The sequence below is a fragment of the Vitis vinifera genome, chromosome 4, assembly GCF_030704535.1.
Source record: "Vitis vinifera cultivar Pinot Noir 40024 chromosome 4, ASM3070453v1".
Classification (NCBI taxonomy): Eukaryota; Viridiplantae; Streptophyta; class Magnoliopsida; order Vitales; family Vitaceae; genus Vitis; species Vitis vinifera.
The window spans coordinates 16,984,012-17,011,965 of NC_081808.1; the positions used below are offsets into that span (position 1 = coordinate 16,984,012).

Below are 27,954 nucleotides of genomic sequence, written 5' to 3' on the forward strand. Positions count from 1 at the left end.
AATTTCTCTCTTAGCTTTTGTAATCCCCCTCCTTCCAAAAACCTATTCATTTGTATTCACATCCTTCTGTTGTCAACAAGCCAGTTTGTAATAAAAAAACTCTCTCTTGTAATCAAGGTATAATTTTCAATACAAAAGTTTTATTTTTGATTCAATTTATGTGTTCTTGTGTTCAATTTTTTGTTATAAATTAGATAGAATTAGACGTTAAATTTTCTATTTTTCTGTTTTGATTACTAGACAAAATTATGGAATGGAGAAAATTAGTTAATGAAGTAATCCATAATCCATGAGGAGAGTAGGGGTCAATTCTATTGGCTCATTTTTATGCTTAATGGCTATTGGTCTATATCTATCCAAGTCGATATTGGCCTTGTAAATACTATAAGTGAGGGCACACTTACAGTCTTGTCTTTCTAATGGAATTGCCCTACACAAGGGATCAAGTTTTGGACATTCAATATTGGTATTGCCATAATGAGTATGCCAAATAAAACTCATCCGTTGAATAGTAACTCCAAAAGTGCTACAATCGGCAAGAAATTGTATTATATGCTCTTACTTGGCTTCCCTTGTAGCTTGGGCCTTTAGACTTATCATTTGTCTAAGGTCTTGAGGGAGATTTAAAATCTTTTGTTTATAAAATGAAAATCTTGATTTTTGAAATTCTAAATTTTCTTTAGAAAGTTTTGGAAATTCATTTTGAAAAAAATTTTGAAAATGTAGTTGTTAACTCTTCTTCAGAAATTTTCTTTTGTTTCCTACAATTGAAACTTTCAAGATCTTTATCCATTGGGATGTAATGCATACCAAAATTTGAAGGGTTAGAAAAACTCTCTAAGTTATCATTAGTCTGTTTAAAATGAAAAGATAAAACATTTAAAGCTTCTAACTTTTGGCTATCACTTCATGCATTCCAAAGGTTGTCTAAAATGAATTTCTGTGAATTCGGAATGAAAATTAAAATGTTAGTAAATTTTTGGAAACTTAAATAAGACATCTAAGCATTTTATCTTCAATATATCAAAATTGAAAATATATTGAATTTACGAGGTGTAGATAATTATGAATAAAAATATTTAAAGGAGTTTTTGAATCTTTTGAAATAAGATTTATTGATTTATAAGAACATTCACAAATACCATAACAATATTTTTATCGATTCATCTTAACTAGATTCTTCAATTGATATTTCTTGAGTTATTAAAATTTGATTTTCTTCTTCTTCTAATTCATAATATCCATTTGAATTTTCATCCTCTTCTTTATTAATCATTAATCCTATTATTAGATTTTTGAGTTTATTGCTAATTTCTAGGGAATTAATTTTATGTTCTAATTGATAATATTTTCAATAATGACCTACCTTACCACATTTATAGCATCACATTTTTTTTATCATCTTATTCATCTTGACTAGACTCTTCACTTGATATTTCTTGAGTTATTAATATTTGATTTTCTTCTTCTGATTTATAATATTTAGTTGAATTTTTTTTCTTAATTAATCATTGATCATATCATCAATTTTTTTAATTTATCACTTATCTCTAAAGAATTAATTTTGTTTTCTAGTTGGCAGTCTTTTGAATAATGACCTACTTTTGCATATTTATAACAGGTTGGTGTTTTCTTTTTAAAAATTGTTTTATTGGATGATTTTGATTTATTAGTATTATTCTTTTTTACAAATTTCTTTTGAAATTTTGATTCAATTGATGGCTTTTTCCCCATTATATTATTTTGTTTACTTTTCCTTTTTGAAAGGGCTACTATTGTGTCCTACCCATAGTATGAACAAACTTTTCCTAACTCTTTTTTACTATCTTGTTTCTCTTTTTTCATTTGACTTTTTAATTTGAGATCTGTTTAGAGAGCTAAACCTTCATTATTGATAAAGGTAATTAATTCACCATATGTTAATGACTTGTAAGGAATTCTTCCATTATATACAATTCTAATTCTTTGTCTAACCTTTTCAACAAATAAAATGGGTAAACTAGATATAAATTTTTCTTTCCAATAATGACTTCCACAATCAAGTCTGGCCATGACTTTGACTAAAAATATGTCTTTATACCACTTAAATCTTGAAATTTTAGACATCTAAGATTATTGAGAATTTCAAAAGTTCTTTCTTGAAAATATACTGGATGTCCTATAAAATGTTTTATAATTGAAAATATTAAAGTATTGACAACATCTTCTTCATAAGTTTAAACTGATGTTCATTTTTCTTTAATTATTGTTTTTTTTTTTTTTGCATTTAATATATATTCTTTATCGGTTTGACTCAAATAATGATCCCACCATCCTTTAAGTAAACCAATGAACCGTATTACTAAGGTATCGACAACATGAAAATCATAATTATTAGTTTTGATTCTATAAGCATTAGCATCTATCATCATTTCATGCAGTAAATTAATTATTTGATGTTCACTCATCCCATCTATATTCCATTCATAAAAACTACTACCATTATAACTAGCAGCTAATTGATAATTTCTTTCTTCTGATTGTACATTAGGAAAGGAAGACTTTGAATAATAATTTTTTCTACTCACAAAATTATTAGATATTGTTTTAATTGTTGAAGGGAGTATAACTATTGAATCTAGAGACATTTTGAATTGTTCTTCTATTTTATTGATTTATAATTTATCTTTTGTTATGATTTGAATTTGATTCTTAGTTTGAGTAATACCATTAATGGTAAGTTTATCTAATCTAAGTTATGTTTCTTTTAACGTTGTTTATGTTGGAGTAGAGAGTTGTATTTTTTACTTTGCAGCATTTATAGAAATAATGAAAGGTTGTTCTAGAGACCTAGAAAATGATGATGATGATGATGATGATGATGATAATGATAAAGTTGCGGAAAAGGTTGAAGAAAATGTTTATTTTGATGAGGTTGAGATTGAAGAGAATGTTGATTTTGATGTTTCTTCTATCCTCCCTCCTAGGGTAGAAGAAAACAAAATTTTAGAAATTTTTGTTGTTTGTTGATTTTAATATTGAAGAGAATGATTTGTATAATTTAATTGTTGTTGAACTTGTCTAATATCTTTGTAAATTATGGGACTTTGTTCATCTTTTGTTCTTAGAATTTTAAAAGGTGAAGCAGTAATTGAGTTATTGTCAAAGTTAAATTGATGATTATTCGGGGGTGGTTGAGAACCTAATTCTGAGGTTCTTATTGAAATTCTTTTTTGAATCATTTCTATATGTTTCAATGCTAATTTGTGTCCTTCTTCATCTCTTAAAGTTATAAGTTGCTTTCGTTTCTTTCTAAGTTTGAAAAACCAATGGAAAAAATGAATAGTCATTTTCTTTTGATTCATATAATTTTCATATTGTTTTCTTAATGCATTTCTAATATGAGGAGAAAGTGTTTGAAAATAAGCTCTTCTAGGTTTATTATAAGGGAAAAAGTAATCTAATTTTATCCATTCAACATTAGGTTTAAAAGGAGTTTTCTTATAATTTTTCTTATGAATAATATTAACTTGAGAAGAATACATATCAGAATGAGTAGGAGACATAACAGGGGATTCTTGTTGTTGATAAATAGAAATAAGAATTTTCGGAGTAAAATTGACACTATTTGAATTTGTATGTGAAGTAGAGGGTCTTGTAGAGAGAAAATCTTGAGTAAATGAATATTTTGAGATTGGACTAAATTCTATTTGAACAGTGTCATTTGTATGTTGTATGATTTTTGAAGGAGTTATTAGAGGTTCAATTGGTTTTGGATTTGTTAAATCTTTTAATTCCTATTGACCTCCTTGGGTAATTTCTTCCCATTGAAGTTTTTTAGAAACATAAGCTTAAATATTATTAGGATTATATTGTAATAGTAATGTTTCATCTTTAACTAATTGACACATAGCTCTTGGATTTAATTGAGTAGTCATAACTATATAATATATCCTATAAATTATTGCTATCGTTTGGGCTTCTTCTACAAAATTCATATTTTTTGTTTTAATGTTTAAAGTTAAGTTTGACAGAATACTTGGATCATTTATATTCATGGAAAAATTTGGATAACAACTGAAATAAATAAGACCATTTGCAAGGTTTAAATCAATCATACTAAGCACAAAATAAGTAAATTTAGTTGCCCTAACATCTCTTAGGTAGACTAATACAAGAATATCTAGACCTAAGCAAAACAAAGGTTTTATTGCAACTTGAATTAATCCTATATGAATATAATTAAATTTCGTTTTATGTTAATGAATAGTGTTTTGACTTAATAATTGAAGACTTTCTAAATTTTGATTGAGGGAAATAGTTTTTTCTTAAGTTTTAATTTAATAATTTTGACTTAATTCAAATTTTCCTTGTTGATATATTGTATTAACTTTCATATGAGGAATTGACCAATTATGTAATTGATTTTCTATTTGTGCTATATTAATTTCTTGACTATTAATAATATTTTTAGTAAGTGATGTGAATGCAAAATTATCAGACGAGGATGCAGAACTAGCATTAGACCCAAGAGATCTTGAAGAACTAAATCTACTTAATTTCTTTATAATATTACTCCTTGTCACAGAAAATAATCACAATCTCATTCTTAATAAATTCAAATGATTTTCTGAACAGGGACTACCACAAGTGGATAAACACGAGACTTACACTTCTTTTGCCCTTAAACACAATTATCTAGGTTGACCAAGCCGTTCACAGAAAATTCAATTTGAACTAACTCAGTGATTATAGACGGTTCCAAATAGTAATATCACTCAATTCTTAAGTAGAATGTGGTTCTGGTACCGTTCACACCCAAGACATAAAAACGGTTCATAAATCAAAAGATAAATTCTATCTATGAATCAAAACATGAATTTTGTCTATATAATTTCAAATAGAAATCAAACACAAGAACACAGAAATTGAATCTGAAATAAACTTTGGAAGAGAAAAAGAGAGCTCGTTTTGATTGCTGGGGGAGGATCTTTGGAAGGAGACGCAGAAGAGAGCAAAGGGATTTTCATTGATTTCGTGAGAAGAAATAAAACAGGTGTTCACTAGTTTTTTGAAAAGTTTTGGGAGAAGAACTATAGCTTGAAGCCAAGCAATCAGAGAGGAGATTGCCCATTTACGTTTCCTCATTATTTTCTGCATCCTCACTTATATTCGATTCCTCATGATTCTCTGGTTGTTTTTTAGCATTATTTTTGCTTATTGGAGTGGACATAAGGGCCACTTTTCTGTTTTTCTGAATTTAATTGCTCATAAATTCACTCTATTACGGTTCTATTCTTGGCTCCTTTGTTTCTTCCTGTAAATAGCTAAAACAGGGATTCATTTATGAGCTTGAATGTTGGTGGAATCTTGATATAGTTTTATCTGAATTCGTCTTGACATGTTCAATATTTCAAGGCCATTAAAAATAATGAAATGTGGCTTGTTTGTTTACCCATCCTTTATCCTCCTTCCTCTGTTTTTTCTTGGATTATTTTTTTCTATGCTTCTGCATCTATATTTCTTCCATCTCTTTTCTTTGGTGTTCTGGGCTACGGAGATTACAATGGCATGAGTATTGCAAGAAAGGTGAAAACTTTATGAAGATTGTGAATAACGGGTTTACTTTGGGTTAGACATATGCAGAGGTTGTTATCGCTTCTGGGAGTTCTTAGTTTGTGGCACTTGTGAATACCATAGGAAGCGACCCAATTGACAAATACAGTTTTCTAGATCATAACATCTGCTTCAGAATGGCATGATATGCCACAACCCTGTAATGGATACTTAGATGCATCTTCAGTAATGTTTGAAAGGCCTGCATCAAAAGTGGCAGAGGAGCTTTGGGGGAAGTTGGAGATGGAATAAAGTCTGCTTATGTGAGAAACTTGTCAACTATTTGTACCTGCTTTTGAAACTTCTAAGGGATTTGGTTTTGGTAGACTCAAGCTTGACAACGTGGTAATTCGGAATCGAAAGGACAATATTGGTGCTTGCTATGCATTTGTTGAATGTGAAGACTTTTTTTTTTGGTACCCAGAATACAATCAAGGCATCTACTGTACAGATTGCTAGATAATAAGCACACACTGAGGAATAGAGAGCAAACAAAAGTCCACTTCAAATAGATGGTTATCGAAGATGGAGAGCCTTTTGCACTTGTGACTCGAGCCTCAACCTTCCACAGTCAAATGATCTTTGTCATGCAGTCTGGAAGATCGTCCATCCTTATGTTGTGAACATGGAGACGCAGTTCATCCCATCTTAATCCAACTTTCAGGAAGCACCTCTCTCATAAGGCTTTTATGGCAGAAACAGGAAAGACCCAACTCTTAATATTTCTAGTTCCTTTGTTGGCTTCCAGTTCTTATGTTGTTAACAAGGATATAAGTGGCAGGCAGCATGAGAAACCTTCTGAGCTATATACTGAAACGACCATTATTAGGTTCTCTTTTGGACTGATTAGACCCCAAAGCTCTGTTAGTCCCAATGCTCGCAAAGACTCCCACCCGAATGTATTATATCTCCTGGACGCTGGTGGTCATTTTGTTATTTCAATTAAGGCAAACTGTACGAATTCAACAGTCCTAGCCGAAGGGTTATTTGCCAAGGAAAAGAAGAAGTTGCAGGTGCAGATGTTCAAGTCTTCTAAGCAGGATCAGGATCAGCAAGACAGCTACTCGATAAAGGGCTTGAGCTATGGGATCCCTCCAGATAATATTGCTTATGAGTGACTTGGTTCAGCTCACAGGTGTTGTTTTTTTAAGACGCTACTACAAAAAACAAGAACAATGATGCTTCCTTAACACTTAAAAAAAAATGTCATTATTTATTTATTATGCCCAAACATTGGCACTTGTTTACTATGACACCTTTGCAAGCGTCGTTGATATGTATAAATTAAAAAATGTTGGCGCTTATTTTAAGTGTCATTGGATATATAACATTTTTGCATTCTTGATATTTCTAAAAAGTGTCATTATCCTACCTAGTATATATATTTACCTAAAACATACCTAAAATTTCCACTCTCTCCACTCGATTTCCTTACCTACCAAAACATGATTTCCTTTCACATACCTTCGAATCTCACATTTAGAGCATTCAAAACCCTAAGTCTTCACTTGCCTAGGATGTACTAGTGGTCAGTTGTCAAAGCTGTGTTTGGCCTTCTCCTTTGTGAAGTAACCAAAAGTGAGATGAGATTTAAAGGTTTTCATTTCAACAATAGAAGTATTCCGTCAATGTAGTCGGGATCAGAAGACCAGTTGAAGTGGGGAGTCCACCAGTTGGAAGAGTAAGTTTTGCACATGTAGAGATTCTGCTGGGTTCTTTTTTCTTTTAATCTAAACCCTAATTTTTTTTTCTTTCATTTTCCCTTTAGCCAAACCAAATTTTCTTCGAAGAAACAAGAAAAATAACTCCAACTGTTTTGAGGGGAAACAACTTGGGACAGAAAGACATTCCATCGTCTCCATCTACTTAGCGATTCAAGGTAAAGTCTTGATTTTTTCTTGGTTTTTCTTAATTTCATTAAAAATTATATTAATATTTTTTATCAAATTTGATATAACTTTTTTATGGTTTATTAAATAAAAATGTGTTACCAACCAAAAAGATTCCTATGAATCTAGTTTATATCTTTAAACGAAGTAAAACCCTATATGCTTTAACTGAAAATTTTGGGTATTAGTTGGGGTAGATCGTGCTTGCAAGTTGTGCATATGGAGCTCTTGCCAAGACAAGTCAATCTTCGGAGTAGTTCCTATACTAAAAATTCTATGGAATTATCCAAGGCAAATTATTATATTTATATGGGGTATTTGAGAGAAAGACATGAGGTATTTTTTAAGGTGGTTGGGTGGTGGGGTAGAGGGTTCTTTGCTATTGGATAGCAATTATGAAGAAGCTAATGCCACCAAAGTGTTATTGGTTTTGTGGCATTAAAGTTAATTGAAACAGAGGAATTCATCATCAAATATGTGGGTTCTTGAAACCTTTTATTTTTTATTATTGGGGCCTCAAAAGTGAATCAAGGAGTGATAACTAAGGGAATTTTGATACGGGAATTTCTCTATTAATGCAATCATCCATGAAGTAGCATGACCATAGATGTTCATGTTACTATCATCTAAACATCATGCAAAAGTAAGTTTTAATAGCTACCCTTGAATTCCTAAGTACCCAAAGATAACACTCTTTTCTTTAATCGAAGTTTTAAGATAAGATGTTGATCTATTTAATATCTTCTTCTTAAGTATCTTGCATTTCCAGCATTGCTAAGAGGTAGATTGGAAATCTTTCTACTAAAACATCTCATTGTTATGACAATTTATATAAGAGCCACGAAAGCTAGATATAGTCATTGGCCTTTCAAATCACGGTTTTCAACTTTGCTTTGATCCTTGGTCATAGGTAATTTATGTACCTACTGCTATTTTTTCTTACTGAAAATGAAACACACCCTTACTTTCCATACACAAATAAAATTTTAAATTACTTTTTTCGCTAATGTTAATGTTTTTGAGGTGGATAGTCTTAAAAATTTCCATGTGACTTACTAGAAAAGGAGAATAGTGCAAAAATTTGGGAGTTAGAAAAAAAAATCATTGGAAATTCTTTGATCAAATAGCATGCTTGAGTCCTCACTTTCACTAATATATACATCCAAAATCTTTGTTATAAAATGTAAAGGAAATTAAATATTGAGAATTTCTCATGCTTCAAACAATTGTATGTTTAAAGACAAACTTGCACACAAATTTGATCCTATGCTATTTCTTCTCCTATTGCACTATCTAGGTTTATGGAACTATTTAGCTCTCCTGTCTCTGCTTAGTTATAATATTTTAACTGCAGCAGTTTCATTTTTCATGGTTTCTTAGGGTCAAATCTTTACAACATCACCTCTTCCTTTATATTATGCGTTTTTTTTATATTGTTAATCAGAGTAAATTTATTGCTACCACTAGTTCTGGTTTGTTGATGACTAAAATAGAGAAAACTTGAGTTTTTAATTAACATTTCTCCAAGCACAATAGGGCTTTCAAATATACAAGGTGAGATTAGGCATGGAAACAGAAATATTTCATGTTAAAACTATGAGGTATGGCTATTAAGGGATATAAAACTACTAAATGGAATTTATTAAATCAACATCACAATACTAAAAATAATTGTGAACAATTTTATCAATTAGCTAATTTTATAACCCAGATTCTATAACATCATGAGATATGCCTGGTCTCAACTTTCCTTTTTTTTTTCTTTTCACAATTGGACTAGTTTGAGTCAAATCCTTAAGTTTCCCAACATGCATGGGTGATCAAGTGATCGCCCATCTTCATCGCTGCTCACATGGCATGCACCTCTTATCAAGTTATTCTGATGGTTGTGTTTTACTAGTTCCCATTAAGCTCCATCATCTAGATTCCACAACTCACTATATAATTAATTTGGCTAGCGACTTCCAATTTTTCTTTGTCAAAAAATATTTTGTACTTGGCTGGAGAGTAATTGTGTGCATTGAACAAAATTGAGATTATGTTACTGCATATATAACACTTTGCTTTTTTGTTTTTTGATGTTTTTTAGTAATTGGTGGTGCATTAGTTAGAGGGATTTCTGGTGGTGAGAGAAAAAGAGTGTATTGGCAATGAAAATCCTATTCAGCTCATCACTTCTGTTCCTTGATAAACCAACTTCTGGTCTTGATTCAACAATTACACTTCGGATTGTTTAGATGCTACAGAACACATTAGAGGTAATGAAAAATTTCCCATGTCATCTAACATTTCTTTTTTTTTTTTATTCTCTCATTTCTGTACTTGGGGTATCTTATTTCCTGCTTGTACTCTTGAGGGTTGAAATCTAGTTGTGTTTACCTAGGCTGGCAAGACAGAAGTGACTACACCCAATAAAAAGATAATTAATATTCATGAATATCTTATGTATCTTGTTTTTTGGAATACCTCAATCTCACACCTGATGAAAAGATAATATTTTTTGAAAAAACACAACAAAATTGTGAGTAAATTGTAAATAACTAGCACATAGTATGTGCATTTCAGAAGACCTTTTGGAAAATAATAATTTATGGTTATTTAACTCCTTAGACCAAAACAATATCTAATCATTTTCCTTAATGTTATCATTCTTTTTTTTTTCTAGAATATCATATTTAAGTATTTTCCTATTGCAATGACTAGATTTTGAGCTCATTTCTCTTAGATCACATTTCTGCAAGCATAAGCAATTTAACGAATCTGCAGAATATGTAAGTAGCATAATAATAGGATGGTATAGCAACTAAATGGGTAAGCTTCTTTTCCTATTATTAGTTTTAATGGGTGTAGTGTTCTATACTAATTATTTTTAGCCTCTTATAGAATAATAACATCATAAGACCAATCCCACAAGAGCTTCCAATGAAGACTTCTTCTAGTGAAGATGTCCTAACATAGAAATCCCTAGAGAAAAGTAATGCATATTACACTTATTACAGTGTTTTTTTCCTTATAATATTCCTCTAATACTCACCAAGTTATACATTGTAGGCCTATTACTTAAAGCTTGATTTTAATGCATTTTGGACAAACTTTTCTTCTACAACTGTGGTTATGCACCTGCAGATTTTAATAAAGATTGATCTGGTGTCAATGGATTGATGGGTTCAATTCAAAATTTAAATAGTTGTGTTGTTTTGGCTATATAGACCAAACTAACCAACTTGTTCCGATTAGATTTTAAATCTTAGATCAGTAAAGATCATGAATCTTTAAGAACAACAGTTTGATACAGTGTAACCTAGGGTCGTAATGAGTGGATCCTGAATAACCCAATTAGTAATTGTATGACTATTCTCATTTTTAGTTGTTAAAAAGAAAAGAAGGTTGAGAAAGCCACGTACAGAAAGCTAAAAAATAAATATCTATGAAAGCTATAATAATGATTTATGTTCTTAGATCAGTGTCTATGGTCAATAAAACAGTAGTAGTGTTTATGAATGCTCCTAAATGAAGATGATTAGGCTATTCTTGCTTACAAGTAGTAACTCTCAGTTGTCTACTTCAGTACATTATTGGGGTATGTTAGAAAAATATTCTTTATTCAAACATATTCGCTACCATGACTCAGGCTTTGCTCAGGCGTGAGTCAATGGATGGCATCCATTTAAGGCTTGACGCCTCCAGAGCACTTCCTCCCTTGGTCTCATTGTGCTTTGACGTGGCATTGTCCAAGAAAAAGATTTCTGCTTTCTTCATTCTATTCGTCATCATTTTCCCTGTTGCTTTTATTACTATTTTCTTCTCATCACTTACTATTGTCGTCGTTTATTACTATTATCAATTTGATAAAATATAAAATGAATATTTAAGAAAGAAACGGTTATTTGATGAAGGTATATTGAAACTATAAATTCAAAAAAATAATTTTTATCTTTTAAAAATAAGAAGAAAAAAATACCTTCTACAATTTTTTAATCCTTATCTTTTTAATTAAATAGTTCAAGGATGAAAATAGAAATATTATCTCATTCATTTTAATTGATTTTTTCATAAAAGAATTCCAAATTTATAGGTATATTTTTCTAATATGGGTATTTTCTCTATTTTTATTTATATAAAACTAACAAAAAAAAAAGCGAAAAAAGGAATAAACCAATTCTATGTTTCAAAATTTTCTTAAGAATTTTTTAAAAGGTTAAAAATGACATGAAATAGAATCAAATATAAGATCTTGTAGGAAATATGAAATAAAAGGAATATAAATATTATCATGGGTGAATATTATTTATATGGATAAAATATTATCGTAAAAGTATAATATAAATATTTTATTTATTAAACTAAAAATTATTTTACATAAATATATTTTATATTAAATTAATTTACTTGATTGATAATAAATATATTAAAATAATTTACCAAACCATTTGAAGATATAAAATAGTAAAAGTTAAATTAAAATTGATAACACAAAATTTAATTATAACCTAAAAACAATTTTAGGATATTTGGTTCAAAGGGGTATTTGGGATAAATTTCCTATTACCATGATTACTTGATTTAGATATTTAAAAGGTTAAAATTATACTTTCAAAAAAAAATATTAATTTTTTAAAATTATAAAAACCATGTTCCCTATTCATCATTGTGTGCTCCTGTATTATGATACATGGTTTACAAAGCGAGTCATGCTTTACACACTAATATGTAGATTTGCATGCATTAATTTTAAGTGATGAAATGTTTATTAAATATATTGTTTAATCTAATTTGTTCGTATCATTGACTATATACAATGTTCCAAAATATGAAATTAATTCTCACTATTTCCAATAGGATGCACTATTTATGTTTTTTACATAGGCATCTAGAATTTCTTTACATATTATTTAGATGTATATTATATTATATTAGTTTTATAACAAAGGGATTAAAATTTTAATCAAACCAAAAAAATTGCCATCTTAAAACTTAATGTTTTCATAATTTTTATTTTAAATGAAAAAAAACATATATGTGGACCCCGTATTTCTGTTTATGTGCTTCCACTCGATGACAAACTCTCTTTTTTTATTTAAAAATGACTTATTTTTTAGAAAAATGATTTAGAGTTGTCACTTATTTTTGTTTTATTTTTAAAGGGAAAATAAAATAAGAAAGAAAACTCTAAGTGTGACTCCTTATTTGAAAAAGATGATCTACGAAAAATCAAATCAAAGTTTGGGAGTCAGGTTATTTATTGGGAAGGTGCTGCAACCACAAGTTTAGGCACATGTATGAGGTATCCTACATGATCTGCAAGTGCAAGGTATACTCGTAATAATGACACCAATGCAGCAGACAGAAGTAAAGGTGGTTCAGGGTCAACAGCTTGCATGTCATAATGTGTGGCCGCAATGGATGAAAGATACTGGTCTAGCAGTCCTTCCAAGAACCTCTTTGGATTTCTAAGAGGGAACTTGGGGTCTTTCAAGAAAAGCTTAACATAGATTCCTCCAACTTGTGGCTCATCTCTCATTTTCTACTGGCCAGATGCCTGCTCAAACACATCCCAATCAACAACACGACCTTTCATTAAGGGCAACCGGTAACCCTTACCTTCCAATGCCTCCACTATCCTGATTACCCTTAAGAGGCGTCTTTGAAATAATGAGTGCAGTAAGCCTCATCAACATCCCACACAAGGACTTTTCTATCAGCTCCTACTGTTGCAAGCTCTCCACCCGAGGCATCACAAGCCATGCCCATCACAGGACCCTCATGCCCCCTCCAAGGGCGAATACACGTGAGCGATGAGAGTTTCCAAACCCTAATCTGCCTGCTATGGCTCGAGGAGAAAAGCAGTATGTCATCGGGACTGAGAGCGAGAGTAGTGACGATCTGTGAGTCATCTTCGACGGCTGACCTGATTGCAGCATTGGAGGAGTCCACGATTTTGATGGCATCGTCGCGGGCACAGACAATGAAGGAACCGTCAGAGGCGATAGCGAAGGAGCCGCCTGTGTAGAATTGATGAAGCGTCGTTGCGGACCTGTAGTTTTTCTTCAACGCCCAAGATGCCATGAGAGAGGATGAAGTGCTGGAGGCAGTGCGCGGGTTTGGTAGGTATGAAAGAAAGGTATGGGTTATGATTAGTGGGATGGATAGTGGAAGATAGTGAGAGAAATGGGTTTAATGGTGGAATGAGAAAGAAATGGGTTGGAAAATGAGGCATCCAAGGTGGTCATGCATGCATCTGGGGAAAGATGAGAAGGGGCTGGTGTTTTCTGAGAGGGTTTTCTTCTAGATTGTAGGCCCCACCATTTATGCAATCAATCATAATTTATTCATCTTCCAAATGGCTTAGCTCAAATCCATCTAAGTTGCTTCTGATGAGACTGACCTAGTACGAGCTGACTAAAGGAATAGACCTGGAATATTGTGTTATTGTCACTGGCATGAAGCAACACATTCCATGCTTGCTGAAGTTCCTCTCCAAGATTGATCTGTTGTTAATCAAACACCCATGGAGTCCCGCAACCCCATATAATAGATGGCCAATTCTCTGGAGGAAGGTATCCAATAATGATTCCCAAAACGCTGGACGAGGCACCCAGGAAATGTAGTGAAGATTCTCCATGTTGGCTAAATGAAGTTGAAGGCCAGTTGAAAAATAAGACCCCACACATTCACCGAAATTTGGAACAAACATCATGCTGCTCTTCTTAGTAACTGATACACTCAAGGGCTATCAATGTGCTTACATGATCTGCTCTCTAAAGAATGATCAATGTCTTCTTTGCCTCTTCAGTATTATCAACCTGCTACATTTCTCTGATTCCTCTTACTGCTTTGCCAAAGTCTTTGTTTGTAACATAATGATCCAGAAATCTCCTCCATCGTTCACCCTTGCATTGACCAACTCTGGTTAAAAGGCCATACGATACCACTTCTGATCCAAGGGCCGCTTAGATGGATGCACAGAACATCATTCAGAAGTCCACCTCTTTTCTCATTGTTATGATCCAAACAAACACCAAACTCGGTGAAGAGAACACAGTCAGAATCAAGATGAGTGATGATGAGACTCGGATCAGAGTGATCTTGAGTGAAGCTTCACCATTATCTGATAGCCCTTGCTTCAGTATGGAACCACCGTTCTCATGGAACAACATTCCTGTGAAGCCACCAAAGTTGCTCTTCTTCTTCACAAGCCCAGATACTAACTTATTGCAACATCAAAGGCATTACCTCCTGATGCAAGATGCGGAATCAAGCACCAACTACTCAAGATATCCCTCAAAGTACTTTTTGAGGCAAGGACTTTGTAACCACAACTTACACTCTATAAGCAGGAACTCTCAGATGGTGATACACGGACCAAGGCATTCCACAACTAGATACACAGGAGCAGAGAAATATGGAGAATGAAATTGCTAAAAACAGAGCAAGAATGAGAGACCCGAGTTATTAGGCAAAGCCTCGTTTCATGAGTGATAAACGGGCTGAAAACTGGTGGGACGAACGGAGAGCAAAAATATGACTATCAAACACCAAACCCAAAGATGAATCCGGTTATTTATAGGGGAATATCAAGAATACAAAAGAAAACCAAAACAGAGCATTATACGACAAATAATCATATTTAACCAAAACAACCAAGAAACTTTTGATACCCAAACTAAACAGCAAAACAATATTCATAGGTCAGCAGAGAATGAAATTGAACATTAAGAAAATAGAAATATGCCAAGCTTATAGTGGCCTTACCTGGAAGTCCACAGCACTACCTTCCTCTACTTCTCCCCCTTCAACTCCTCTAGTTCCCCTGATTTCTTGTCAAAACTTTGCAGCTCTCTCTCAGTCTTCGTTCACTCCTCTGTATCTTTTTTTCCTTCCCAACTGGTTCTTCTCCCAGCTCCTCTACCAAACTCTTTCTCTGGTGATCTCCTTCAAGCTTCTCTCATTCTCCCGTAACAACCACGCTCCTCAACTGGTTTTCCTCAAGCCTCTCTTGCTTCTCAAGCCTTTTCTTCCTAACCCGGTTCTTCCCTCAAGTTGTCTTGCCCTCCAAAAACGACCACCACAAATGAATATCCACCTTAGCTCCGGTGATCAGCAATCCCCACTCAAAGAAACAATGGTGTGCTCCCTCTCTCTGTAAGACATCTCTCATTTCTTCCCCCTTCCTCACTAGTTTTCTTCCCTCAAGCTATACCCACGCTCCTCAGCTGGATTCTTCTCTCTTCACTTTCCTCTGCCCAGATCCTCCCTCAAACTGTCTGCAACTCTCTCTTTCTCTGGTTATCTCCCTCAAGCAACCAAAAACACACTCTGCTCCATAACAGCCTCAACTCTTTTCCATTTCTTCAAAACAGTCCAGAATATTCCCCCCAACACGTGTCGTCCTCTCATTGTTTCTTTAGCTAAACTACCACATCCACCAATAGGTAAGATGCCATTGTTTGATGGCCAATCCTGAGACGACACGTGGCCCTCCAAAATCTTAACATGTGGCAAAATAACACCTGCAAAAATACACCCCAAAATGGGGGTCTACAATATGTTAAACCATAAATTATCCTTATAATGCTTGTGAATTCTTCTCAAAAACATCAAATGTAGAAGCACTACATAGAGACAAGCTAAAATTATTTAATTCACAAAATGCCATTATAGGTTAAAATTTTGATAAAAAATCAATTATAAAATTTTGATTGTCTTATTATTTTTTTTGTAGGATAATTACTTGATGTATATTTAAAATTGTCAATTTAGATTAATTTGATGTGGACCTTTTTGTAGAAGATGTTTCTCTCTAAGTTGCGAAAAGGTTTTTAGGCCTCCATGTTAAATGTTATATATTCAAGATAAACATAATAAAATAAGAGTTATGTTGTTTTGTTGTAATATTTCAATAAGTACTTGTGTTTTAATTTTAATCAACTATGCTTGCATGCAACCTTAGAGTTCCCATTCAAGTATCATTGTGTGACAAAAGTTTTTGTTATTACATAGTAAAGACATTTTAGTTGCCAAAAGGTGAAAATGGTTTTATCTATACTAGTTTCACATTGACAACTTTTAAATTGTCTACCATGTGATAAAGATCTTTTCTCTACAAATGATGCTTGAATAGTTCGATTGGACAGTGTAGGAAAACATAATATCTATAAAGTTAATTGCTTGTTCTTAATTCATTTTAAAGAAAGTTTGGTACTCTTTCTTCTTATTCTCTAGGTACATACTTAGACAAGGTCACATATTATGCCTTGTCCATTTTGTGTACTTGGAGAACCATAGGGAAATGCTACTGAATTTTTTTTAAAATTAAATTGAGCACATTGGCAATTGACACATAGAGATTATGTATTCCTATATGGGATAAGAACCACTCCCTAATTTACGGAGTTGGAGATGTTAGATGGCAAAAAACATGCAACATAGCTTGAATTGTATATGTTAATAATATTAATATGCACTTGTTTAATTGAGCTTGTACATCCCTTTTAATGCAAGTATTAAAGGTTAATAACATTTATAGCTTCTTAATCACAACTACATATAACATATACAGTGACCTATTTTTCCTTGGCACTTTTTAAAATTGTCAACAATTAGCATGTTATTCCAATAATGTAGATCTATATACAAAATTCAAAATGGTTGGGACATTAATGCTCACCCTTTTTCTCTTAAATCTAGCCTCTTAAACAAATGTTGTATTAAATTGATTCTTGATTATTCTTTGAACAAAGAAAAAAGAGGTTGCTAAACAAATGGCATATAAAATGTTGATATTTTCTTCAATTTGAAGTTTGATCACTTTTGGAAGTTTGTTATTAAAAAATGGACTGTTCATGGATCTCAAAGGATAGAAGATCGAAGGAGTATGAGGATGGGGTAGAACGTTTTATCACATTTGCAATACAAAATTCTAGAAATTAAAACTCCATTAAATGTCCATGCTTAAAGTGTGGTAATATGATACTCCATGCTCCTCAAAAGATTAGAGAGCATATGTTTTTCCATGGAATTGATCAAAGTTACCATATATGGTATTGGCACGGAGAGGCAGCTCCAAGTGGACCACCAACTACAAGAGCAGAACATTATGATAGATTTCAATTTGATGATGTGCATAGTACAATAGAAATGGTTCAAGCTGCATAGGAGGATTGTAAAAATGACCCAGAATCATTTTAAAGATTATTGAAAGATGCAAAAAAACCTTTATATCCTGGTTGTAGAAACTTTACAAAATTGTCTATATTGATTAAATTGTACAATTTGAAAGCACACTTTGGGTGGTCTGATAAAAGCTTTTCAAAGCTTTTAGAAATGCTTGGAAATATGTTGCCTGTAAATGATGAGTTGCCTTTGTCTATGTATAAAGCAAAAAAAACATTAAATACATTGGGAATGGAATATGAGAAAATACATGCATGTCCCAATGATTGTATACTTTATAGGAATGAGTTGAAAGATGCATCCTTATGTCCTACTTTTGGAACTTCAAGGTGGAAGACAAATAAGACAGGAACTAAAAAGAGGAAGGTAGTTCCTATGAAAGTAATGTGGTATTTTCCTTCAGTTCTAAGATTTAGAAGAATATTTCAATCGTCAAAAATCGCAAAAGAACTCATATGGCATGTCGAAGAAAGAGATTTTGATGGGAAAACACATCATTCATCAGACTCACCATCATGGAAGCTAGTTTGCCATAAATGGCCCGAGTTTTCCTTAGAACCCAGAAACATGAGACTTGTCATCTCGACAGATGGCATAAATCCTCATAGTTCATTAAGTAGCAAACATAGTTGTTCGTCTGTTCTCATGATGATTTATAACCTTCCTCCATGGTTGTGCATGAAAAGAAAATTTATGATGTTATCTTTGTTAATTTTAGGTCCACGACAACCTGGCAATGACATTGACACTATTTAGCACCATTGATAGAAGATCTTAAAACATTGTGGGAGATTGGAGTCTAAGCTTACGATGCACAACAACAAAAGTTCTTTACATTAAGAGTTGTTCTATTATGGACAATTAGTGACTTCCTTGCATATGGAAACTTTTTTGGGTGCACAGTTGAAGGATATTTTGGTTGTCTAATATGTGGAGAAGAAACATATTCTCATAGATTGAAACATGGAAAAAAAACTCATATACAGGGCATAGACAATTTCTTCCATGCAACGATCTATTTAGGAAACAAAAGAAAGCATTTAATGGTGAACAAGAGTTTAGGCCACTTCCACAAATATTAAGTGGAAAGAAAATTCTCAGAAAAATCAATGTCATTTGCAATTCATAGGGGGGGGGGGGGGGGTGGGAGGAGTTAATCATGGTAAATCCAAAGTTAGCAATACAAATTGTTGGAAGAAGAAGTTAATATTCTTTGATCTTGAGTACTGGAAATATCTTCATGTTCATCATAATTTGGATGTAATTGATATTGAGAAAATCTTTGTGAAATTATCATTGGTACCTTACTCAACATTCTAGGTAAGACAAAGGATGGACTCAACTATCATTTAGATCTTGTAGACATGGGCTTAAGAAGTGAATCGACACCAATGTTTGAATTAAAGAGAACATATCTTCCTGCTACATGTTATATACTTTCCAAAATGGAAAATAAGGTATTTTGCCAAACTCTTTCACAATTAAAGGTTTCTTATGGATACTACTCTAACCTTTGAAACCGTGTGTCAATGGAAGACTTGAAGCTTTATGGCTTGAAATCCCATGACTACCATACATTAATGCAACAGTTATTCCCAATTTCATTACGATCTATTTTGCCAAAGCATGTGAGGAATGCCATATATAAATTGAGTTTCTTTTCCAATGCTCTCTTTAGTAAAGTGGCTGATGTTTTTACATTAGATGAGTTACAAAATGAGGTTGTGGTGACATTGTGCTTGTTTGAAAGTATTTCTCACCTTCATTTTTTGATATCATGGTGCATCTTACTGTGCATTTTGTAAGAGAGGTGAGACTTTATGGACCAGTTTAGCTTAAGTGGATGTACCCATTTGAAAGGTTCATCAAGGTGTTAAAAGGCTATCTATGAAACTGTAATCAGCTTGAAGGTTGCATTGTTGAATGTTATATTGCAGAGGAATGCATTGAGTTTTGTACAGAGTACTTACAAATGTAGGTGCAATTGGAATTCCTAATACTTCAAACATTGACCAAAAAGTTGGGGTACCTGTATTTGGAGGTCATACCATGAAGTTTGATTCCAATTTATGGTTACAAGCACATCATTATGTGTTGGAGAATACAACAATCATCCAACCTTATGTTAAGTAAGTTAGAGACACTTTTGTTTCTTTGTTTATCGTACTTAAAATAAATATAGGATACTAACTACAAAATTATTATACATGACTTCATATAGATCATATGAAATGGTTGAAAATGAAATATCCACGTCAAGCTAAAAGATAAAAGTGGTTATAGGATGAGCATATGCTTACTTTTACTTATTGGTTGCGACAAAAGGTACTAGAGTGGTAGTAAAATTTACCGTATTCTTTACACTCTTGGTTAACTATGTTAATAATAACTATAACTTATCTATACAGGTTGAAGTTGTCATTGGTAATGAAAAACCTATATCTGAAACCTTTAAATGGATAGCTCATGGTCCTAGCCATTATGTGTTTAAGTATCATGGCTATGTCATTAATGGGTATCACTACCATACCAAGGAGCGTGATGATTTACGAGCTACCTAAAATAGTGGAGTTAGTATTGTAGCTATAACAATGCAAATTGTTGTTGCCAAGGATAAAAATCCAATATTTTATGAGCTTTGTTTTTATGGGGTTATTACTGAGATTTGGGACCTCGATTACACCATCTTCAGGATTCAAGTCTTCAAGTGTGATTAGATTGATAATAAGAACGGAATCAGAGTTGATGATCTTGGGTTGACTTCAGCAAAATGGCTCAAAAATCAGATCCTTTCGTTTTAGTCTCCCAGACTAAGCAAGTTTTCTACGTACAAGATGAACTTGATCCAAGATGGTCAGTTGTTTTATCAACTCCTCAATAAGACTTCTTGGAAATAGATGAGGGTGATGATCACATGGACAACTCTATTGAACACCATCTACTCATTTCTTTTTTGCCATAAGTTGAATCATTTAATGCTATGGATGACTCTGATACAACTTGTATACGAGGCGATTGTGAGGGGATTTGGGTTGAGAACCAATGTAACTGAATTGAAGCCTTGTTATAATGATGTGATCAAACTTTTATTTTATTTCAAAATGCATTTTAGTTTTTATTAGAACATGTATTTGTCTAACTAAGTAGTTGTTCTTTTTTTATGTAGTGAACTAATATGCTGCTATAGTTTTCTATAAGGTAAACCTTATGCTTATTAGTTCATTTTTCTATACTATTAGATGATTGTTATGGTTTTAGTTTTAGTTAATGTCAAATTAGCTTCAGAAAAACATTGACAAATCTATTTTCAATACTGTGTTCTATATAGCTCAATTCATTAGGTAATGCCTTATGCAATTGAAGTTTTGATATTTAAAATTTTGGTTAGATATTTCATACAAAATTTTTATGGATTTATGGATATTTTATAAACTTAATTTTAAACTTTATAACTATTTTTATTATAGGTATGTATCTAGAGCAAGAAGAAAAACCACCTACAAGAAGGAGGTGTAGAGGGATAACTAGAAAGTCTATGATTATCAAGAATCGGAGTAGAGGGGTAAAGCCTCTAATAAAGTACAATCCTGGTGGTATTTATGTTGGACAAACTTCTATGCATCTAACAAGTTTTTTAGGAGTATTGGCACATACTATGGTGCTAATTAGATATAGCAGTTGGGGAAATGTACCTATTCAAGTGAAGAATAACCTATGGGACACCATTGAGGTGAAATAGTTTTTTTTAGTGTATAACTTTTTTCCAATTATGTTTATGAAACATTTTTAATTACTAAAAACTATGTTAATGATTTATAGGCTTCTTTTACATTGGATAGTAAAAATAAGGGGAATTATAAGCTAACAATGGGCAAATGTTTTCTATCATTCAAGAACATGTTGACTATCAAGTGTGTTATTCCATTCAAAAACCAATTGGAGGTCCTTAAGAAACCACCAATTGAATATAATTTTATTCAAGATGAATATTGGAGTATGTTTGTGAAGGAAAGATTGTCTAAAAGATTTTAGGTCAACTTAAACTCATCTGCATGCCTTATACTCATATTCACATTTACTAAATATGAAGTTCAAAAAGAAAGAAGGAAGAAGCATATTTTTAATCATCATCTTAGTAGGAAGGGATATTCTGGTCTTGTGGATGAGATGGTAGGTTAAAGATAGTTTCTTGTTTTCTTTTATTTTATGCATAAATTGATTAAAGACTCATTACAATACATTCTAATATCTTAATAGATGGCAACAACTAGCTATGCAGAAATCATTAATAGAAGCATATTATGGAAGAAATAAATGGAAAAGAAATATGGCACTTATGATGAAGTTGTCATACCAATGGTGGAAAAGATTATAAGTATACATTTTCTAACATATATTTCATTTATTTTAAGACCTTATTAATATTAACCAATATGACATTGAAGTTAATAACATCATTTTGTTTTAGGACAAGATGTTGAAAGAGTCACAAAAAAGTGGTCGAATTTTTAGTGGCAATAATGACATACTTACAGAAGCATTGGGCACTCCTGAATACAGTGGTTGAGTATGGGCTAAAGGCAAGCATTATACACCATGCCAATATTTCCATTCCATGGCGGATCGTGCTATGTGGAATTTGTGAAAGAATCTCAAGAGCAACAATCTAAGTTTGAGGCAAATATTTTAGCCCAACTTTCTCAGATGATGCCTAACACACCTCAATCTAATTTAGTAGCTCTAACATTAAGAAAAAACAAATTGTCCTACCACAAGTTGTTGAGCAACCTAAGCATCAAGTTGATGACCATGTCCTAATAGTGCAAAAAGCAAAAAGTTATGTTGTGATTAATATTATGTTCTATAATTCATATGTAATAACACATAAAGTTAGAAATTTCATTTCATTCATCTAGTTGAAACTATTCAAATACCAACTTATTGAGGGGCATTCATCCTTCAAGAATGGAAGTTATAGAGTTTAAATTTAACTTTTACTTTTATAGGTTTGTCCCACTTACATGATGAATAAGCTAACTATGGAAAAAAAAAATTCTTATGGTACATGGCACTATTTTTTCACATTTAGAAAGTATGGTCTAGTATATAGTAGTAATGTTGTAGTATATATATGTATAAGGAACTATGTAAATAAGCATCATATTTGACCTTAATGAATCAATTTTCCTCAACTAACTCTTACCTTCCTAGTAAAATTCTAAATATTCAAATAGGAATCTTCAAACATTTTGAAACTTGCAGCTCAATATCTTTATGGGTGTTAGGAGCATTGAAGAAAGGTTAAAAAAGTTACTATTAAGGAATAACAATTTGTCTCTTTTATTTCACGTTTTGAATTGGCTTTTGTGTTGGGAAACTTGAAACTTCACCATCCACTTTGAAGTACCCCAACCACTTTTCAACTTTGTCCATTTTTATTTTTTATTTTTTATCTTCACATCTTTTCACAACTTTACAATCTTTTTTCTTTTAGATAACTACAAAGATACAATTGTACAAAGAGTTTTCAAGTATCTCAATTCATCATTTCTTAAAGAAGAAGATTTTCGAAATATTCTCTATCTTATTTTTCTTGGACATATTCTTTTTTGTAGAGATTAATAAGATATGAGAATTGAGATTAATAAAGAAAAATGATTTTAGGAAGGTCACTCGAAGAAGTGAATTTTTAAATGTTATCTTCAGTAATGAGTTTATTGTTAGAAGAACTATAAATCTCAAAGTCTAATTGTCTAGTAGTCATTCTTGATCTCCAGTGACGAATTTGTTTTTTGAGACTTGATTTACAAGGCCAAAGGGCATTTGTACCAAACAAAGGATGTTTTCTTGAATGGGCTTAGAGGAAAATGAGATGTTGAGTAGAATAAACTCCTTCATCGTTTAACCACTCAAGAGGCTTACTTTCAATGATGAGTTTGACTTGTTCGAATCCTTGAATGAAGGAATTAAAAACATTTGTTAATTTTCTTCCAGATCCATTAGTTTACTCATCACTAGAGAAAATTAATTAATGAATTATCCCATATCCATGAAAAGAGTTGGAGTTAATTTAATTTGTTCATTATTGAATTTAATAATTATTAGGTAATAACTGTCTAGGTCTATATTAGCTTTGCAAATACTATAAGTGAGAGCACACTTATAGTTTTGCCCTTCTAATGGAATTTCTCTACACAAGAGATCCAACTTTGGACACTCAATATTGTTGTTGCCATAATGAGTTTTCCAAATAAAAATTATTCCTTGAATAAGAATTCCAAAAATGCTACAGTCAACAATAAACTGTGTTATGTGCTCTTGTTGCACTTATCTTGTAGCTTGGGCCTTCAAGCTTTCATTTATCTAAGGTTTTGAGGAATATTTAAAATATTTTGTTAATAAAATGAAAATCTAGTCCTCCTTTTTAAAGCTTTGGAATTTTATTTTGAAAATTTGCAAATATTTTGAAAATTTGCAAATATTTTGAAAATGTTACATTTGAATCTTCTTTAAAAAAAAATTCTTTGTTATCAGTAGTTGAAAATTTCAACAGTTGCATCCATTGTTTTGCAATGTTTATTAGAACTTGAAGGGTTAGTAACACTGTCTAAATTATCATTAATCTATTTAAAATAAAAAGATAATGCATTAAGTGCTTCTAACTTTTTAATATCACTTTGTGCATTTTAGAGGTTTACTAAAATGCATTTTTGTGATCTGTCTAGATTTTCAACATTTTATGAATCCTGAATGAAAGATTACTTTTAGGAAATATCGAAAGAGTAAAATTTTCAAAACTAATCTCTTTTTGTTCCATCTGTAGGAAAAATTTAAGTGTTAGTATAGTATTTGACACATAAACAAAATATCTAAGCAATTTATCTTTAATTTACCAAAATTGAAAATAAATTGAATTTATGAATAGTAAATTTTTTTTTTTTTTTAATAAAAATGTTTAAGGGAGTTTTTAAGTTTTTTGAAATAAAATTTATTGATTTATAGGAGCATGCACAAATTCTATCATATTCTTTTTTATTATTTGATTCATCTTGACTTGACTCTTCACTTCATGTTTATTGAGTTATTAGTATTTGATTTTCCTCTTTTGATTCAAAATATTCAATTGTATCATTTTCTTCTTTAGTAATCATTAGACTGATCATTAAATTTTTTTAGTTCATCACTTATTTCTAAAAAAATAATTTTACTTTCTAATTGACAGTATTTTGAATAATGATATATTTTCCCACATTTGTAGTATGTTGGAGTCTTTTTTTTGAAAGTTGTTTTATTAGAAGATTTTGATTTATTATTAGTTTTTTATAATTTTCTTTTGAAATTTTGATTTATTTGGTGACTTTTACTCTTTGTATTATTTTGTTTATTTTTCATTTTTGAAGGGCCTACTAAGGTATCGTATCCATAATATGAACAAAATTTTCCTAATTGTTTCTTGTTATCTTGTTTCTCTTTTTTCATTTGACTCTTTAATTTGAGATCTGTGTAGAGCTCTAAACCTTCATTGTTGATAAAGGTAATTAATTCTCCATAAGTTAATGACTCGTAAGGAATTCTTCCATTGTACAAATTTCTAATCCTTTGTCTAAGCGGGTGAGATGATATAAAATTTTCTTTTAAATAATGGCTTCTACAATCAGATACGGTCATGTGACTAAAAACATATCTTTATACCATTTGAAGTCTTAAAGTTTTGGACATCTAAGATTATTGAGAATTTATGAAGTTCTTTCTTGAAAATAAACCGAATCTCCTATAAAAAAAAAATTGTTATTGCAAATATTAAAGTATTAACAACATCTTCTTCATTAGTTTGAATTGATGTTCCTTCTTCTTTGACTATTGTCTTTTTTGTATTTAATATATATTATCTATCATTTTGACTCAAATAATAATCCCACCATCCTTTAAGCAAACCAATAAGTCACATGGAAAATAGAATTATTAGTTTTGATTCTATGGGAATTTGTAGCCATCATCATTTTATGAAGTAAATTGATTATTTGATGTTCACTCATACCATCTATATTCAATTCATAAAAACTACTACTATCATAACTAGTAGCTAATTGATAATTTCTTTCTTCTAATTGTACATCAAGAAAAGAGAGTTTTGAATAGTTATTTTTTCTATTTACAAAATTATTAGATATTGCATTAATTGTTGAAGGGGGTGAGCATTGAATCAGGAGTCATTTTGCATTGTTCTATTTTATTTATTTCTTATTTATCTTTTGTTATGGTTTGTGTTAGGACATTAAGTCTTGTTTATATGTTGGCAATTTTGTTCCATTTAATGTTTAGCCATAGAAGTCTTTTTAGATAGTAACTTGCTCTCCACTGAAGATCAAGGGTTGTTGTTCATCCAACTAGGAAGTCACAAGTACATCAAAAAAAGGTTTGGTTTGTGGCATATAAAGGCTTATTTAAGGTATAAAAGGTTCGGTATCATTTTTGGACTTTTTAAAAATGTTTTTTCAAAAAGTATAGGCCACTCAAGCGGTTAATCCCACTCAAGTAGTTAGAACACTCAAGCAGCTTAAGTCCACTCATGTGGTCATGTCAGTCTTGTCGAATTTATAAACATATTTTGAATTAATTTCAATCAAACACAAATTTGGAAACTTGAGATACCAAAATCCTTATGGATTTTGCCTATAAATACCCCTCTTGTAACCCTTTGAGGGTTAGAGATCAGAGATTACAAAGATCATAGAGATTTTAGAGTTTGTTGGAGACCTCTTATTCTTTAGAGGTACTCTTTGAGGAGAAAGCCTTATTGTCACACCATTCTCATTCTCTTATTCAAGGATTTGATTCTTTGAATTGTTGGTTAAAGATCGTAATCCCTTTAGTGGGACTAAATGATCTATTAGGGAGCAACAGGTAGTTGTCATGTTGCGAAAGTGGATCAAGATGTAGGTATTGGATAGTAAGTCTTTAAGGTAAAGTAGTTAGGTAAATCTGTGTGACTTGATTTCGAATAGTGTATTTTGATTGATAGGTCTTAGACCTTATGGTTTTTTATCTCCAGAGTTTGTGGGGGTTTTCCACTTAAAAATTTGTGTGCCTCATTGGATATCTATTTGATATTACGTTTGAATTGCCTAGAATAGGCTAATTTGTTTTAACTAATATCTTGTAGGACTATTCTAAAAGGTTTATATTTATTCCTACATATATTATGGTTGAAAATATTGAATATATTGAATTGATTGGTTAATTGGTTATCTTGTGGTGATTATACCTATAATAAATTGTTGATTTGTTGGGATTATTATTGAATTTGTTAGGTTGGTCATTCCGGTAGTGATTATTATTATCTCTAACATATTTCAACATATATTGTTAATATTTGGACATCAATTTTTAAAATTTTAAAATTACCCATTCACCCCCCCCCCCCCCCCCCCCTTTGGGTGTTTCCTATTGGAATTTCGATTATTACTAGTGGTTTTAAGAGTAATACCCATTTTTTTCATTTTAAATTTGATTAATGTTGATGTTAGCCCAAGGGTTCTAATTGTGTTTTGACAATAACAAACTATGGTTAAATTCCCAATCATTTTGAATTAAAGAATTTCAAGTTTTAGTTTGGAAATTCAAAAGGATATTTGAGAAATTCATCAAATCGCTCAATGGATGCAAGATCGAGACACATAGAAGACTTTTTAATCTTCGGAAACATATGTTAGTGGAATGCATAGGTGCACTTAGAATTTTCATATCTTTTCATGCATATTTAAAAACTCAGTTTATGCATTAAAATTCAATTTCCATTAAACCCGATTTTTCTTGTACAAACCTTAGGTAAATTGTTTTAAATTTGACTTATTAATACTCTTAAAGACCTTGCTTAAGTGTTAGAAGTGAAATAAATAGAAAAAGATAGGTTTTCGAGCCAAAATTGGTGAACCAGTCAAGGGATTGGTCAATTGGCTCAAACAGTTAGGGTATCGATCAACAAATTAAGTCTTCTTGGTCAAGGACCAATCAAGGGATGCGAAAATTCTTCTCTCTCTTCCAATAGCTATGTATCCAGTCGATGGGTAGGTCTTCTCAATTGAAGTTTGATCAAGGTCTAGTCAAAGCCAGGTCGAGGCTTAACAATCACCTGTCATGCATTTGTTGCCCAATAGCTAATCAACTAGTTGACCCCCAGCTCGACCAATCGAGGCTATTTTTTGGGCATTTTTGGCTCCCGATGCTAGAAACCTATAAATTGAGAGTTCTACTTCATTTATGAGCAAGAGAACATTTTCATTTAATTGTTTAACTA

At 31.7% G+C, this 27,954-nt stretch overlaps 1 protein-coding gene across 1 annotated transcript in view; it reads left to right on the forward strand.

Moving 5' to 3' along the window:
- LOC109122428 (F-box protein SKIP3) overlaps positions 1 to 21,411 on the forward strand; it is an 82,465-nt gene extending 61,054 nt beyond the window's left edge. The window contains exon 2 of the mRNA XM_059736348.1: positions 21,125 to 21,411. Within this exon, the coding sequence (XP_059592331.1) occupies positions 21,125 to 21,396 (272 nt within the window). The 3' untranslated portion in view covers positions 21,397 to 21,411. The remainder of the gene's footprint in view (positions 1 to 21,124) is intronic.
- Positions 21,412 to 27,954: the final 6,543 nt, after the last annotated feature.